Below are 17,862 nucleotides of genomic sequence, written 5' to 3'. Positions count from 1 at the left end.
TGACAGTAAATAGCTTCAGTGTCACATACGGTACTGACTGCTAATATGTGATGCACTCTAAATTTAATACGTACTGTAGAAGAAGAAAAATCACAGACATTTTGTTAAAATAGAACTGCTTCATCTTTCAGTAGCTGTAGTCTAACAGCCTACGGCTACTGAAAAAAGCGTTCCTCCTGTTTATACACAAACTTTAAATGTGAGGGAAATTGATGAGCAAAATGATTTGTCTGATTTTTACAGTACAGTACATGGGAAAAGCTGGTCACAGCTCACAAAGTGAAAAGAATTCCCTTTGAGGTTTGCTGAATACTAACAAGGCACATACCACCAGAGAAGGAGAGCTTGGCTAAAAGTAACTGGAACAAGCAGATTTTCTAATAAAGATAAACTACATTAAAATAATATAGTTTTACATATATATTACAGTGTATGACATTGAGAGTGAGTAACAACAGAACACCAGGAGGCATTGAGATGCAATACTTTGCATTCTAGCTTTAATATCTATATTACAAAACCATATTTAGATTTAATAAACTCAATGTTTGTTAGTCTGATGGGTTTGTCTTCATATTAGAGCTTGAGAATTACATCTTCAAGAGGAATTCTAACCTGCAGATTATGCGCTGCTTCTGTCATGATTAAATCTGAAGGCCTGAAGCACTTATTAATGTAAGTGTGCTTTTGCTTCAGTGGGTTGCATTAAGTGAAAAATACAGCTTTCAGTTCTGGTGAGTGATGCAGAAAAACATGTTGGCGTGACATGTTTGTTGCTCGGAGTGCCTGGGGTCAGCCACATTCATTTTGCTGTTTGTTGCCAGTTGTTTTTAGCTTTTAACTGCGGACAGTTTAAATCTATCGCAAAGCTGAGTTGGACAGAGCTCTAGGCTGCACTGTGAAGTCTGGGAACTGCTCTGAGGCTAGCTTGCTGGATAGGCTGAAAATACAAAAGGATATTTTTTCTCTCTAGGTTTTGCTATTTCTTTAAATAAGTGTTTTGTTTTTAAATAATAAAGCCAACTATCTCTTATTCTCACCTTTAATCAATGAATACTGGAAAAAGTGGCACAAAACATAACATTCCCATTTATCCTTTAAACACCACACTAAAAGAACAAATCAGCATTTTGCTCTTATTGCCCTACTGGTCCAAATTCCTGTCCATTTTGCTTCTTGTGTCACCAGTGTTTACTGCTGCTGGCAACTGTGAGTATCCTGATCACAATCTCTGTAACACAAGACACAGCTTCCCTCGGTTATCAACGCACAAGGTTCACATATATGTCTAAACTACAGCAGAATTAATTATTAATTGTATTCATGTATTGCTTTCCATTCCAAAGGATCCCAAAGCACTTTACATACAGACAAGGACCAGCTTCACAGATCACTGAAGTGCAGAACCCACCTGGGTGCCGACTGGTGGACAAGCTTCACCAATTGATTTAAGGGACCCTTTAAAAAGGGCACAATGTACAGCCCAGAGTGGAATTTAGCCAGAAGAAGGCTGTTAAATGTGAAAGCAGTGACCACCTCCATTCATTGTCTTATCTGAAGGAAAGCCTCTCCTGCAGCAGTGTCCCTGGTCACCACACTGAGGCAGTGGAAAGACTAGTCTGGTCCAAAAGGTAGAGCGTCACCTAGTGAGCCACTATCATCACTTACAGCAGCAGCCTGGTGTTTCTCTGAGGTCTCCCATCCCAGAACTGACCAGGCCCAGCCTCGCGTAGCTTCTGAGATCTGAAGGTGGGAAGTCTGCCAATACATACAGTACTGTGTACTGCATAACTGCAAAGAATGCAAGAGGAGAGAGCAGAATTTTTTATTGACTTGCATTAATATTATCAAGTGGGCAGCTGCAAAAGAGTGTATCGGCTGTAAAGGAGCAAGTAAAGATTAATTCCACACTGTAATGCAAAAAGCAAAGTTTTTCAAGATTTCTTCAGTTGTTAGGCCCAACAACTCCTGCATCTTATACATTTCAGCACTGAATGAACCTTTACCTGTTCATTTACACTAATATTATGCCAGGTAAGTCAACTATGGGAATAGAAGAGGTGACACAACACATGGTAAGTACTGTAGCCAAGAGCATCCTGGAAATAACATCCAGGAAGTCACCAAGAACCCTAGAGTAACAACAAAGGATCTGCGGGCATCTACAGCTCTGGCTAATGTCTGCCTTCGTGCCACAACTTTCCATCAGGAAAGAACAGACCTAGAGGGGTTTTCATGGGAGCGTAGCTATAACTGATAATTAAACAATCAAATATATACTGTACATTTTACCAGGTCATCGTTGTTATGCCTCGCCCAATGAGTGTTAAGCCTTGCCCAATGAGGACCCGACACTCTCCACATTCCAGTGCAGTTTCAATTAAATAATTAGACACACACCCTCCTCCTGGCTACTTTAACCTGCCTCGCGCTCATCTCTCTGCTCAGTATTGGGTTTATACTTGTCAGGGCCTCGGCTTCCCTGAGTCCTCTCCTGGTCTTCTTGGCTTACAACCCAGTTTTGTTATTGACTCTGATTCCTGTCTCCTGGACTGTGCCCTGTGGAACCCTCTGGTCTGACCTCTGCCTGTTTCAGGCCCCTAACTACTGCCTGCTGGACTCTTCCTCTCTGACCCTAGCCAGGCTACAACCTCCGTCTCTGGATTGCTTTCTGCTCAGCTGTTAACTTTTGTAACAATCATGGTCTTTTATTAGAACTTGTTTGAAGGTTATGTTTTTAGGTCTACAACATACAAGATAACAGATTAACCTTTGGGGATCACAAGCTTTTTCTCGGCACTGTAGATGAAACTGAAATGTTTTAAATACAGTTTGTCACCAACACTCTCCTGCCTTCCAGTAAGGCACTGATGTATGAATTTCTCCTGTTTTGGTGCAGCACTTCTTTTGAGATGAAGGACCATGCCTGTCTGGATCATTAAAAAGATGTGAGGTAGACAAAAATTCATGTCTGTGTCACACAAACACTTCCTGTGTGGGTAGTGTTGGCCGTAGGACATCTTGTTCACAGAGAGGAAAAAAATACACGATGGCAAGTCAGTACACAAACCAAAAGGCCAGTTTTATTGAAGGTTACGCAGCTGGCCACACAAACACGCACTGGGTCTCTTCACTCAGTATGAAAATAAATAAATAAATAAAGGAACAATCTTTTTATTTTGCTCTTATTTCTAAACCCCTAACTCACCACAACCAACTCCTGACTCCCAACAAACCCTAGTGCTCACCACACCCTTACAATAGGATCTGGACTGTACCATTATGGATACACTAGGTGTAAAACATAAAGTTCACAAGATTAACAACACATAGCTCAGTAGTCGGGACTACCTGGACACACAAATACATGAAACCCTTAACAATACACAGGACAGACATTCATTAGATATTCTATACCTGGTTGCCATTTTTAGCAATAACATTAGGCTCTAATAACTTCCCCTCTCATGCATTCCAGCAATGGTATGTTCCACTAGCTACATTTCAGGCATATGACCAGTCTCCTATCTGTTTGCAACCTTTTGACCTTTCTGAGGACCCTTCCAAACAAATAGGCACTGGCTTCTCCTCTCACGCAGTGCTGTTAAGAGGTAAGCTAGTGGCATTCTATACTCTGCTTTGTTTCTTATTGCCATTTCTCTAAACAGTGTTCTCTACCATTAGTTTCCCCTCCTTTCCACAACCTGTGTGTGCACCCGCAGGCTGAGAAACAAACAGGGTAAATTGGTGAGAACTGGCACACACTGGTGTTTCAGAAAAACATAAGCTCCATTAACTTTTGCCACCCCTGTCCTAACATGTTCCATTTGCCACAGTGACAGACTGCTCTGTCACTGTTTGTCATTTTCACTTTTCACCTGAATTATCTCAGATATAAAGCAACGAATCTGTGCCTTCACTTATTTGGCATAGACATGTGTGAATGTTAAATTGCATGTGGCACCAAATGTTGATACTTCATAGCAAGTTAGACATGTTGTGAAGAATTTAGTCAAAGACGGGCTAAACAATCTCTTAGTGAATTCATTTTGTAACATTGAAAATAGAATAAAGTACAGTTGCATATCTACAGTGCGGATCTATATTATTCTTAAAAAGTTACAGAGAAGATAAATGATCCACTTCCTTACACATTTCACACTGAAAATTAGCTACTAGTAAAGGAACAGTGTCATATATTTACTCTACGTTTGCCTTCTTATGATCAGTCTTTTGTGGCCATAATGCACCCATTGACTTAGTGTTTTATAATTTCAAGCCTTTGATTACAATATAGTAACGGGTTGGATTTCCATCATCCCTTATTTTCTTCCTGCAAGAGACAATGCTTAAAAAAGAAATTAACATCCTGTATGCTTAATCTTTAAACAGCTAATTTTCATTGCGAGGTTCTCTACATGGTTAGTAGTGTTAGTAGTTCAAACAGCAAACGTCTCTGATGTTAAGATTATGTTTGGAACATTTCTTATCACCTTTGTATATCAGTACTTGAATTCCTACCTGCTGTATATCCTAATAATGAAATGAACTAAGAATAATGGAGGTTCCTCTCTCTGTTGTGTCACTTATTAATTTTAATTTATTCTCATGTGCCAGAAATCAAGAAGTGGCTCCCCGTCATCTCTGAACTTAAGAGAGATCTGATGCCCTGGAACAGAGTCTCGGTTTCTCTTGAAGGGATGCCTATGACTGAATATGTGGATAACATTTAATTTAAAGATACAATAGAGGATCATATTCTCTGTATGTGGAGATTAACCAGTTTTTCGTATAGTGGATAATACATACATAACCATATCACCCTGCAACTCACAACTGCCAGCCCACTCAAGCTAAGCAGGTATGAGCCTGGCCAGTACCTGGATGGGAGACCTCTTGGCAAAAACGTTTTGCTGCTGGTAGAGGTATTAGTGGGGCCAGCAGGGGGTGCTCACTCTGTGGTCTGTGTGGGTTCTAATGCCCCAGTGTAGTGATGGGGACACTATACTGTAAAAAGGTACCATCCTGCAGATGAGACATAAAATTGAGGTCCTAACTCTGTGGTCACTAAAACTCCCAGGGCGTTTCTCGAAAACAGTAGGGGTGTTACCCTGGTGTGCTGTCCAAATTTCCCCCTGGTCTTTACCAATCATGGGCTCCTAATAATCCCCATCTATTAATTGTCTTCATCACTCTGTTCTCCTCCCTACTGATAGCTGGTGTGTGGTGAGCATTCTGGCGCACTATGGCTGCTGTTGCATCATCCAGGTGTACAATGGTGGTGGAGGAGAATCCCCATTACCTGTAAAGTGCTTTGAAAGGAGTGTCCAGAAAAGTGCTTTATAAGTGTAAGCAATTATTGTTGTAATTTTTATTATAATTATACAAAGCAGCAACATGTTTGTAAGTGATGCAGAACAAGTAAAAGTTGTAACAAGCTTTTCAGCATGGTTTGTTGAATACTTTCATAAATTAGGCTAAACATTTTGAAAGCTCATGTCGTCATTGACAGGATGGTCCTAAAATGTTTAAAAAAGCAAATAATCAAGCATCTGAGGATGGGATCATTGAGACTTACTGTATGTTAAGATGTTAAGGTTCTTTTACAATCGTACAAATAAATATGTAGACCATTTATTTGGAATTGGTTATGCCAATGAGCATACTGCAACAAGAATGATTAAGAGGTTAAACATTAGGATTGTTCAAAAACTTACCTTTAAATTAAAAAATACAAATGGGTAAGCCTACAGCTGTGATTTCCAGGTTGTCTTTGCTTCCCTTGAATATTTTCACAGAGACCTCCTGACATTTAACGGCTGCATAACATTAAGTCACTGACAATTTTGACTAGGTTAAAGGTCCTGTAGTGTTACATCAATCAGGCTTTTCAAAGACACTTACAATTCCTGTGTCATTTTTTGTGTCTGTGATTTTCTGATACTGTATATAAAGTATTTTTTTCCTGAGATCTAGGTTCTTAAATGGTAAGGGTTGTGTGATATAACATAGGAAGAGAATGTTTGAATCCTAAGGACAACAATGAAAGGTGTTAAGAAAATAAATGCAGGCGGAAAGCTGCCATGAACTCCAAACTACTGTAAGTGTTGAATTTCAGATGACAAGAGCATGGGCCATGACTGGAAATAAAATTACATGGGAAAAGACGTTTACATAAGGTACTTGACAGTATCCACTGGTGCATTTGCAGCTGTTGCTGCTGCTCCCAATTGCAATTCAGTTATGCGTTCCCATGTGCAGAGGAAATATCCTGTGTAGATTTACAGTACACTGCAATGTCTCAAAGGGATTGTCCCCTCCTGTCTTTCCCATGAAAGTAAGATCTGAATGTTTCATTCCAAGTGGAGAAAAGTAGTGAAATCCAACAAGGAACCTTAAGTTAAGATCAGTAATAATAGATTACTGCAGACTGGAAAGGTAAGGGTACTAAGGGAGTTGAATTTTAAACCCTCCAACCTACTTTGGCAGAATTTGGTTCTTAAATTGTCTTACATTTCAATTTTCTATCTGTCTAACATGCTTTGGTAACTCAATCTCAGGTCAATTATACATAAAGTTCCACTTTGAATTGAATCACCTCCCTGTATCACTTAACACACACACAGGATGCCAGAGCAGGCAATAGCCTCTCTGTACTCTTGATCTATTGATTTTGTCTCTTGAATCCAGGCTGCTAATTGAAGGTTAAACTAATCTAATTAAGGGAAATGCCTGTTTGTCCAATTTATACCAAACTAAACACACACACATGACAGTATGGAGACTGCAAATTCACAAACATAATTCATCATAAAAATCTCATTATAGTGATGTACAGTACATACAGTACCAATGGCTTATTTGTATCTAATAGCAGATGACTAAATACAGTATATAGCTTTCACTGCATTAATCAATTGATAATAATGGCATTGGATTAAAGGAATGTCATCATTATGTGTTTGAATTGAAAGCTGTAGTTGTAATATCTATTTAAAGAAACAGCGTTCTACCTATCACACCTGTAGATTTAAGAATTAATCGATGTTTTGTCCATGATGTATAAGTCCACTGTGAAAAGACATTTTCTGAAAAACACGCCACTTTTAGATTTGATACTGTACACTCATTTCAGATTAGTTACCATATGGCCTTGGAAAGTCGAAGTGCTTATCAGAACTAAGAAACTAAGGTAGCGTCTTTACTGCTTCTTACTGTCTGTTGGCTGGCAATCAGGATGCAAATTAAGTTGGTTTTGTACATTGTTTTATTGGACCAGCAGATGGCACTCTTCCTTCTAGATAAACCAAAATGCCCCACTATTTTTTTTCTTTTAAAGGAAATCCTTCATTGTTGGCAGAGTTGCATTTATGATGAGACATGAAGCAAACATCTTATTAATAACGGGAGTGCTGGGAGTACTGTTTATTCCTAGGGTTATGAATCTAATTCGAGAAACACAACACTTTACAGGTAGATAATACACATCAGCAATGGGTTTAATTTGAGCTGCTTTGAAGATTGGTGTTTGTTGGATTTATTAATGTTTTGTTAGGTCCCATTGTTATTTAAGGTTATTCCTACTATTATTTTATGTTGGTCAATATGGTCGAATTGTTTGTGATGCTCTAGAGCTGTGCAGTTGCTGCAATATGTACAGTGTAATTCCGTATGGCAAAAGTGTTCTGTGGATAGATCTGCTGTCTCTTTTCAGATTTTCTTCTAAAACAGAAGAAAAGAAAAGGTTTGATATCTTATGAGCTGTATTTCAGTTTGTGTATTTGTGAATGTGAAGTCAAAAGCACTAGGTTTTCATCCCAGTAGAAAAGCTGTATCCCCGTTGCCATGGAGAGACATGTTCTGCATGCTACTATACATACAGACATTCTTCTGTTTGAAGCTTCCTAGCAACATCATTGATCACAGCACATCTGCAACAGTGCCAAATGTTCAGAAATCAACCAGTGTCTATTCCCTTTCGATTCATTCATACTAAAATACCATGTAAAAATGCCATTCCAAGCATATCGTCCTACACTATAACAAACAATTGTTACTACTATACAGTATATATCCTTATTTGACACAGGCAGTACAGCATCTTAGTATTTCAATAAATTAATTTTGCAGTTCCTGAAACTGAGATAAAATCTGATGATTTTGACAGATACACTGCAATATTATATCTTAGTTGATGATTTGTTTTATATCCTGTATGCACATTTATGTGTTCTGCACACTCTGTAGTTCAGATTTGAATAATTTATAAATATGAAATTGTGTGTATCTCTAGAGGAACACTGTGAATTTGATTCTTATATCTGCTCATGGTTTAACACTAGACAATGTGCTCTCTGAGCAGAAATGTCACATTTTAGATCCACGCTGTTCTGTATCTCAGTTAGTACTCTTTCACTTCCAGAGAAACAGTACAGAGACTAGAGATTCTGTAATGGACTAGAGGTGTTTCTACAAAATCCATATTCTTTGAAGTCTCTCAAGATTTAATCTGAGTTTATCTAAGATCATAGATCACAAAAGCAAAAGAGAAAACTGAGATCAATGCACTGAAATTATTTTTGGAGGACAGGGTAAGAACTTTAAATGCATTTGGAAACTGTTACTGGAATAAAGAGTGCTATAGAGCTCAAATATCTTAGCTATAGTCCGTTCCTCAGGAACAAGTAATAGGTTTATTCCATGCTGAAAAAAAAAGAAAGAAAACACAACGTTTCGGCCGTGGGGCCTTCTTCAGGTGTGAGGACTATTCCTCTAAGACTATTCCTTTTACAATGGAAGAATACATACATTATATTTATATTGTAGATGCATGTAAAATACAGGACTTATGATTGAAATAAAAAATAAAACATACTGTATATAACAATGTTCCACTGAATGGAGTGAGTATTGGCTTTTTAATGGGACTAACTGTGCCTTTAAGACCCATGATCCAGTGCAAGCCTCCCCCCACTCTCCCTGAGGTGCTTTACTTTGTTAATGACTCTGAAGGAAAGTGGTAATGGACTAGAGATTCTTGCTGGATTCATTTCTTATTATCTGTTCTCTAGCACCGCCTGTCTACTGTATCCATTGTTGTCTGCAAGGGATTCCTCCACTTTATTGCTGTAGCATAGAGTGGCAATATTGCACTGTACATAGCATCTGAATCAACGAAGCATGCAGTACTACTCAATGGAGCAACACAATTGTAACACCAGATCTTATGATTCAGTAGCTCTTTATTCAAAATTAAATCAGTAGTTAGTAACAGGACCATTAAAGGTGTACAGAAAACAGTACTAAACTACAATATACCTGTAATAATAGTTGACTAGTGCACAACTGAAAGCACTAGTCACCAGCAAAAAGCATTTAGTACTTTAAATATAGCAGTAATACCCTGAACTAAAGATCTTTTAATTTTATAATGCTGATGGGCAAGAGAATGTCAATCTTAGATTTCTGTCCAATACTGTCCAATACCTCAAAATAAGTACAATTAAAAATAAAGATAATTAAATAGGAAATTATCAAATTAAATCATTTTCTATCTGCAGTTTAATAACATAGGGTAAGGTGAGGTATTGTGAGTATTGTACTAATTTATATGATTATATGTATTATAATCATCACACATGAAGATGGGGAAAAACATCTGTTTTTTTTTTTCTAAAGAAGCCCCTTAAACATATATATTATATATATAACTGCTGGGCTGCATATGTGTAACAATCAATGGTGCTCTATTAACTGATGAATATCACAAGAAGTGAAATGCATATTACAGTATATCAACATGGCATGAATATACCTGACAGTGTATATGGATGCTATTTGTTGTGTTTTCTGGCAAAGGTCAATTTATAGGCTGCTGAAAAGTGTGCTGTCCATGGTGCTGATTTTTCCCATTTTATTAGTTCTAAACGTTTCTCCAGTTACTGTATGTTGGATTATTTAGGGTCATCCTGCTAATATGGTCAATTGCATCGTAGACTATGAGAATAATTTGGAATTAAGGCCATGCATCAATGTCCTGACCAACAGCATGAGCCATCCTTTTCACAACTGAACAATAAATCACATGGTAAAATTAGCTTGGTCAGTCGTATAAACAATATAATTGGAAACAGACAACTGCTCATTTTTGTCCGCAAAAAGGTTATAAACGCCATGGTTTCAGTGGCAGAAACATGTTGAATGGGTGCCAGACCACCACCTGTGGAACGGCCGAAGACTGAACTGCATTCCTTTAATCCCATTCTTAAACCAAAACATCCACCAAACCTCATTTTCTATACCTCTAATTGGCTAAACAATACTTTTCAAGATATTTTCACTTTTCAATCCATGCATGGAAGAACAACCTCCCTAAAATGTGAATAGTTTATGACTTTAAAAGTCCTGATATTCATAAAATCACTAGATTTTGTATCTTTCTAATACACACCATCATAAATTACTGTAAATATCCAGTTTCTGTGGCATGGTGTAAGGTAACACAAATGCTGCTTTCAATGCCAGTGTCTGTAGTGGAAGTATTATCTGTACTATTTAAGGAGAGCATGCTAAACCTGCTGATTATAACACATTTCTCTATTTATAGTTGTTTCCTTTAGGTGCGGAAATTAGCGATTTTAAGGAAATTAAGTATTTCATCTCTGTGCTACAGTATGAGCTGGCCCACTACTTCTGACCTTTCCATTAAAAATAGTTTTATAAGGATTCATGCGTCTAGAGCATCATGTCTGTGTATATGATGAGTACATGTATATTTAAGGATTGACCTACCTAGCTATATTCCTACTGCACACATACAGTAGAAAGAAAAAATAAAAACAAGGTTCATTGTACAGTACCTACTGTATGGTCAATAATGCTGGATGTTCCCTAGTGCTGCTTTAGAAAACTGCAAGTAAAACTATTCTGAAATACGCTGCTATTTTTAATTAAATACTGATAAAGCATGACAGAATTGCAGTAAATTAAAATAATAAGCTTGACCTTTGTCTGTGGGAGAACATAATATAAATAGTAGTGAATTTACTGTCTTGATATATTGTACAGTATGTTGAACTGAGGGTTGCATAACATGATAAAACGTCCGTAGTAGTATTATATAAACTGTATATCTCGGTTTATTTTACATTGTCGTAAACCCCCTAAACCTATCTTTATTTCATACATGTATTTAAATCCATGTCACTCCACCTTTGTCATCGTCGAGAGTAACATACAGTACACGGTGAGACACCACTACAGCCGCCTTGGTGATTCTACAAACCCATATTTGTACAGCAGCGCTGTCTTGTACTATGCAATGTTGTTTTTTTTATGGTGTAGGATGCACTAGTGGCAACGTGTGTTTAGCACAGCCGGTCTGCATTGCGTCTAACCCCCCTCCCACCCCCCTCCCAACACACAATTTCACGCACTCTATCCCTCGCTCACACACCACTCTCTTTCCCCAGTACTTTATAGTCCTGTATACTGTATGTTAAGTAATGCGGTAGACTGTCTTTATAAATGCCTTTTTATTTTTTTTATTTTTGCTCTCAATCCGTTCCCTTTTAAAGTCCCGCTTTCGTTCACCTTCTGAAACTGTACTGAGATATCGGTGTACAGTACCTTGGGACGTTCGTTATCTTATCTGCACCAAACAGGAAAAGCTCTCCAATTTCTGCTGATGCTGCAACGTCAAGAAATGGCAAAAGAGTTCGCTTATTGCCCTTAATGTATTCAGCCTTCCCAATCGCACCATCATCACTTCTCTCGCTGTATAGGACATTATGCTAAAATGGTGCAGCTGGGCTGAGGTCAATAGATCCAGTGGATTTCATGTTTGGTTTTGTCTCTGCTCTCTCGTCTGTCTCTCGGGCTTTTATATTGCCTTAATGTAAGATGCAACACTTCGATACTTTTACCGGTGAGGTGGCTCGGTTGTTCTGATTAAACTTAGGAAATAATGACGTTAAAATGCCGTAGACATGTACTAAGACAATATAGTCTATTAATATTTCAGTAAAGCTCCTAGATAGCGCAGTGTAAAGCGATAGCCATATTAAAACAAAGCAGGGAGTGCAAAGTTCTAGCTTTGGCTTTCGGTGTCCACGGAGTCGACGCATTCCTGCACAGTGTCTTACAAGATTAACCGGAGGTAAGGTGAATTAAGGATGATGACAAAATAATAATAATAATATTAATATTAATAATAATAAACGCACAAAAAGAGACCTTACTTCTGTACTACCCTGAAGTCCCTAACGATGATGCAGCTGTTTGGCTAAAATGAGATGTTAGCATATGCGGGATTTAGTTTGAGGAGTGTGGGTGGGCTGTAGATCTGAAACTTGTGCAGAGCTCTATGCAGTAAAAATATGCACGGCTCGTTCCAGTGAACTGTATGGGATTTTGGACGTCTTTCAAAGAAGAAGAAATAAATGTTTTTTTTTCTCCGATTTTTTGTATTCCGCAGCATCCTGTACAGTTTGCGCTTTGGCCACCTTAGGTCTACAGCATAAAGAAAAAAAAAACAGGCAGCCGAAACTGCTGATCTGGCAAAGATCTCTTCTGTTCGATCCATTTTTTCTCCTACTGGGTGACAGTAACAGCAGCAGCAGGAGGAGCAGCAGCACAGAGAAGCAATGGTCGAGTCAGCGCGGATAGCTGGGGAACCGCACTGAAGCGAAGCAAAGCTATCCCCTAAAAAGGGGAACCCGCAAACAAAAGAGCAAGTCGAAGACGACACATATAATAAAAACTGGGAGCCTGCTGACGCGGGCTGAACAGAAGACGTATCTCCTGCAGTATTAAAAGATTCGACAGCCAGGATGACAGTTGTGGCAGGAGATAACATGGATGAGACGTCTGCCTTGCCCGGGCACCCACAAGACAGCTACCCACCAGACCACGATGATCACGAATGCTGTGAGCGAGTGGTTATCAATATAGCCGGGCTGCGCTTCGAGACTCAACTAAAAACACTTGCCCAGTTCCCCAACACCTTACTGGGTAACCCCAAGAAAAGGATGCGGTACTTCGATCCCCTAAGAAATGAATATTTCTTTGACAGAAACCGTCCTAGTTTTGACGCCATCCTGTACTATTACCAATCGGGAGGCCGGTTAAGAAGACCGGTTAACGTACCTTTGGATATGTTTTCTGAAGAGATAAAGTTTTATGAGCTCGGGGAGGAGGCAATGGAAAAATTTCGCGAGGATGAGGGTTTCATCAGGGAGGAAGAACGCCCTTTGCCCGAGAAGGAATTTCAACGCCAAATCTGGCTTTTATTTGAGCACCCGGAGAGTTCTGGACCAGCGAGGGGGATTGCTATCGTATCTGTAATGGTGATTCTGATATCAATTGTTATATTTTGTTTGGAGACTCTACCTGAACTAAAAGACGACCCTGCAGGGAGGATACAAACTATAGGGAACAGTACCTTCTACTACAAACCAAATATCTTCACTGACCCTTTCTTCATTGTGGAGACTCTCTGCATTATCTGGTTCTCTTTTGAATTGGTAGTTCGGTTTTTTGCTTGTCCCAGCAAGGCGGACTTCTTTAAGAACATAATGAACTTCATTGATATAGTGGCCATTATCCCGTATTTTATCACGCTTGGCACTGAGATGGCAGAAGAGCAAGACGGGAAAGAGCAGAAGGGAGAGCAGGCGACGTCTCTAGCAATTCTCAGGGTGATCCGTCTGGTCAGAGTTTTCAGAATCTTTAAACTCTCCAGACACTCCAAGGGACTTCAAATCTTGGGACAGACTCTCAAAGCCAGTATGCGGGAACTGGGACTGTTGATATTTTTCCTTTTCATCGGTGTCATCTTGTTCTCCAGTGCAGTATATTTTGCAGAAGCAGAAGAGAAGGATTCCTACTTCTCCAGCATCCCGGACGCTTTCTGGTGGGCTGTGGTGTCTATGACAACCGTGGGTTATGGGGACATGTACCCTGTTACAATTGGGGGTAAAATCGTGGGGTCGCTGTGTGCCATTGCCGGAGTGCTGACGATTGCATTGCCCGTGCCTGTAATTGTGTCCAACTTTAATTACTTCTATCACAGAGAGACGGAAGGGGAAGAACAGGCACAATTGCTACATGTTAGCAACCCGAACATCGCATCTGACACAAATTCGAGTCGCCGTAGTTCGTCTACTGTCAGCAAGTCCGAGTACATGGAAATCGATGAGGACATAAACAATAGCATAGACAATTTTAGAGAGGCAAACCTCAGAACTGGCAACTGCACCGTAGCCAACCAAAACTGTGTTAACAAAAGCAAGCTGCTAACTGACGTTTAAAAAAAAAGAAACATTAGCAGCTCGGACCCAAGTGACACTGTCACTTTGTAGATACTGTAATCATATCTGAATGCTTTATTTACCTCGTTAATGCGTTCTTGCATTGCGATTATTATGCTCAGCGATTTAAAGAAAAAGACAAAAAAAAAACAACAACAACAAGCTTTCAGGATACGTGAAAGATTAATATTTTCATTTATTTTTAAATGGGATTCTTCAAGTTGGTATATACAATGGGAAAATATTTTAACTAGGTTTATTATAAGAAGTTGTACAACCCTTAACAAGGACTTCCATTATTTGCTCGTCAAAACAAACAACGTGATCATTTTAAAGTAAGTTATGCATGGATTACAGTAAATTTCAGCAAGTTGCACAGTGCATCCAGGAAAGTGCATCAGAATTCTCAGTTCTGCTGAAACATGCAAGCATCTGCAGTTATCGATCTACTTATTCCCTTGTGATAGGTGATGTCATTACTTGAGACATACCGACCAGCAAAGCACCTTATCCGAAAAAAAGACTGGTCTGTTGCTGCGAATTTATAGTATAAGAAGTCTCCCGGACATCTGCAATGCTGCTATTTTCCTGCAGATGCTGTAACTCAAATCTTACAAAATGGGTACAATGACATGCCCTTTAGATGCAAGACAGCACAATGGAAAAAAAATGAAATGTAAGCATGTTCTGATACTCTTCGTTTAATATTGGCATGCGTGAAACATTACCTCATATAATGGGAAATAGGTTTTAGTTTGATCCCGACCTTCTGAGTTTTTTTTTTTCCTCATTTGCTTTCACCAAAAGTGCACTGGTTATTGATTATTTAAATTATAAATAATTTAAAGAATTTAAGTGCTGAATGTTAAACCTTATGGGTACAGTAACTTTTGGAGATCATAGCATGTTAAAATACTCAGCATTATGGACAATTTGACTAAGGTACTATGTATCCTAGTATATTTAATGCATGACGTCAGTATTAAACAGCTTGTTGTAATAGAGGAACTTCCGAAGGACCGGATGATTTTCCTGGTTATTGTCAGGGAAATGAGTGGGTTCATGTCCTCACTTTGTCTGAACTGTGGCTGAACATATCCCAGACTTTCCTGGGACTGCAGACTTTTTTAATGAGAGAAGAACAAATCAAAACACTTATACTCATAATTGGCACTACTTGGTAAACTACATTCAATATTACTTCAGTGGTGTCGTGCATGGACATTCTCAGAATGCAAAAATTAGATATACTGTATTATGTAAATGATGCATCCATATTGCAATTGATTTTACAGTATTCATTAGTTCAATATTTGAATTTTTGTTCCCCAATACACTTTGCAGAAAAGAAAATGGCAACATTACTTGAGTTAGTTGCTAGTGCCTTTAACCCTCTTACACAGTGGATCATTGAAAGTGCCTCCATGTACAATAGGGAAAAAAAGCAAAGCAGTCCTGTCTCAGTTTCTTCTTTAACTACTGTATAATGCACTATAGATCCATCTATATCCTAAAGAGAATGACAGAAATAAAACAGTACATCCACTCAACAGTTCTGAGAACAAAGGCCAGAATTGATGAATGTGTCGTCTCAGACGTGTCAAGCACGAGACAGACAGGACACAGGATGTCTACACACAACACAGAACCGGAGAGAAGCCAAGGGCTGGATTCAGGATCATTTGAATGGCTGACTGAGGAATCCAGTTAGATTTTAATTACTTAGCATGTTGCGGTGACTGTCATGCACCGTTTTACTGACTCCTTGTAAATAGGCCTAATTAAAACAAACATACAGTAAATGCTCATGTGCTTACCAGCATCCACCCTTTTGATTTGCATCATACCATTTTAAGCCTTTCTGTTGTCTACCTCAATGTGGTTATGAATGACAGTGCAGTGCATGTGATTCCGCTTGGTAAAATGTAGAAACTGGGTTCATCTGTGATTTTAATCACTTATGTTTCCTTTGATGGCCAACTGCAATTGAACCTATGGTTTACCCAGAATATTTAATTTAGTAAGCACTTATCCAACAATTATTAACGTCTCCTGACGGAGCACAGTGAAGAGCTGTGAGTGATGGAGGGTAACCTGACTTGTGATTTCACGTCTGCTAAGTGATGATGAGTATGGATGTGAAAATCACAAACCTTTCGAATGCTTGAAACTACTGGATAAAAGAGGACAATAAGGCCAGTTTCACTGAAAAATCTTCAATAAACCTATGGCCTAGTTGTCCACATATTGGAAAAAACTGAATATTGGAAAAAGCCTAATTTTTATTTGATTTCCGCGCTTGATCCAATAGTTTTAAAAAGACCTGTCCAAAGCTGTGAGAGCCATAATAATCTCTCACAAACTCTCGTTGGATTAAGTATTTAATTGCACCTCAGGATAGGTTAGAGCTGGCTGCATCTAAATAAGAATGCATTGTGTTTGGTGTGGATGTGGATATGGATAAGGAAATCCGTAGAAGATGAAGCTGTAACTTTTTCATACATTTTTGGCACAGGAGAAAATGAGACATTGGTCATGAAATAATCTGATTCTTGTGCACAACAGGCATGTGTCCTTGGTGAAGCAGTGGTGGCAAAAGCGCTGAACAATTGCACTACAGAGGTTCAAATGTTGCAGGGACTTAAATGTACACCTGATATACTGTATTAATAATAGAAGCACTATTTACCCCATAAAGTGTTTTAATTCATAATGAAGTTAAGGTTTAGAGTAAGATATGCATCTTAAAATTATGTACAGTAGTAGATTTCCATTTCTAAATAACTAAAAGTTATATTATGAAACCATTTAGTTGCTCATTTAATCAAAAGCTTAAAATGAAATGTATACTATGAACAATCCAAAATCCAATTAACAAACCCAAAGACATTGCAAATTTACCCACACTTAAAAGAAATAAAATACAACAAAATAATATTGTAAGTAAAATATTGCACTTGAATTACAACCCTTTTTAAATTTTAATATCAATGTTTTGTAAAATATTCAATCAATTGCCCATTAATAACGCACTGCTACCAATATCTTCCAGAAGTTGGAGCTATCAGGTGTTTTCCTTTGCAGTTACATACACCACTTTTGTCTTTGTATGGGTTTACCTGTTGATATGGGTCCATCACCAAACTATTTCAACTTTAAAAGAAGCCGTGTATTTAGGAGAGCCTTCAATGCAGTAGATTTGATGGGCAAGCATTCTAAAAAGTATTTGACATTTGTACTATTTTCCACAAAATATACTAAAATGTAACATTTGTACACAGATGTCCCTTTTAGTCAGCCCAGAAATGTTTTGAAAGTTTACAGAGTAATTCACCTCAATATAATTGACCATATATTCTGCTCAAGAGGACCCATTCCCCCTAAGAATACCTTTAAAGTCATGCAACTATAAAGTTATAATATCATTATGATTATCAGAGCATTATGCCATTTAATTCACAGGGTTATAGAGAATTTTTACATAGAGATATATACATATCTGTGATATACAGTACAGTAGTATATCCCAATATTTTATTACAATAATGTTTAT

General features: G+C 38.3%; 1 protein-coding gene and 1 long non-coding RNA gene across 2 annotated transcripts; one reads left to right on the top strand and one right to left on the bottom strand.

Annotated features, from left to right (window-relative positions):
• Nucleotides 1-1,097: 1,097 nt before the first annotated feature.
• On the bottom strand, nucleotides 1,098-13,224 carry LOC107078033 (uncharacterized). The gene is made up of 3 exons (XR_001479016.2): nucleotides 13,147-13,224; nucleotides 1,669-1,791; nucleotides 1,098-1,231 (listed from the first exon to the last, which is right to left on the bottom strand). It is a non-coding gene; the product is annotated as an uncharacterized lncRNA (long non-coding RNA).
• On the top strand, nucleotides 11,482-16,446 carry kcna1b (potassium voltage-gated channel, shaker-related subfamily, member 1b). The gene is made up of 2 exons (XM_015352742.2): nucleotides 11,482-12,157; nucleotides 12,476-16,446. Exon 2 carries the CDS (start codon nucleotides 12,831-12,833, stop codon nucleotides 14,307-14,309), a length of 1,479 nt encoding a protein of 492 aa, XP_015208228.1. The 5' UTR covers nucleotides 11,482-12,157; nucleotides 12,476-12,830; the 3' UTR covers nucleotides 14,310-16,446.
• Nucleotides 16,447-17,862: the final 1,416 nt, after the last annotated feature.

The sequence above is a fragment of the Lepisosteus oculatus genome, chromosome 7 (genome assembly GCF_040954835.1).
Source record: "Lepisosteus oculatus isolate fLepOcu1 chromosome 7, fLepOcu1.hap2, whole genome shotgun sequence".
NCBI lineage: Eukaryota > Metazoa > Chordata > Actinopteri > Semionotiformes > Lepisosteidae > Lepisosteus > Lepisosteus oculatus.
The sequence above is the reverse complement of the archived record's forward strand: the minus strand, read 5'-3'. Positions and strand labels throughout refer to the sequence as shown.

What these genes read in the sequence shown, in the direction of transcription:
- kcna1b (XM_015352742.2), top strand. Translation starts at nt 12,831, where the DNA reads ATGACAGTTGTGGCAGGAGATAACATGGATGAGACGTCTGCCTTGCCC.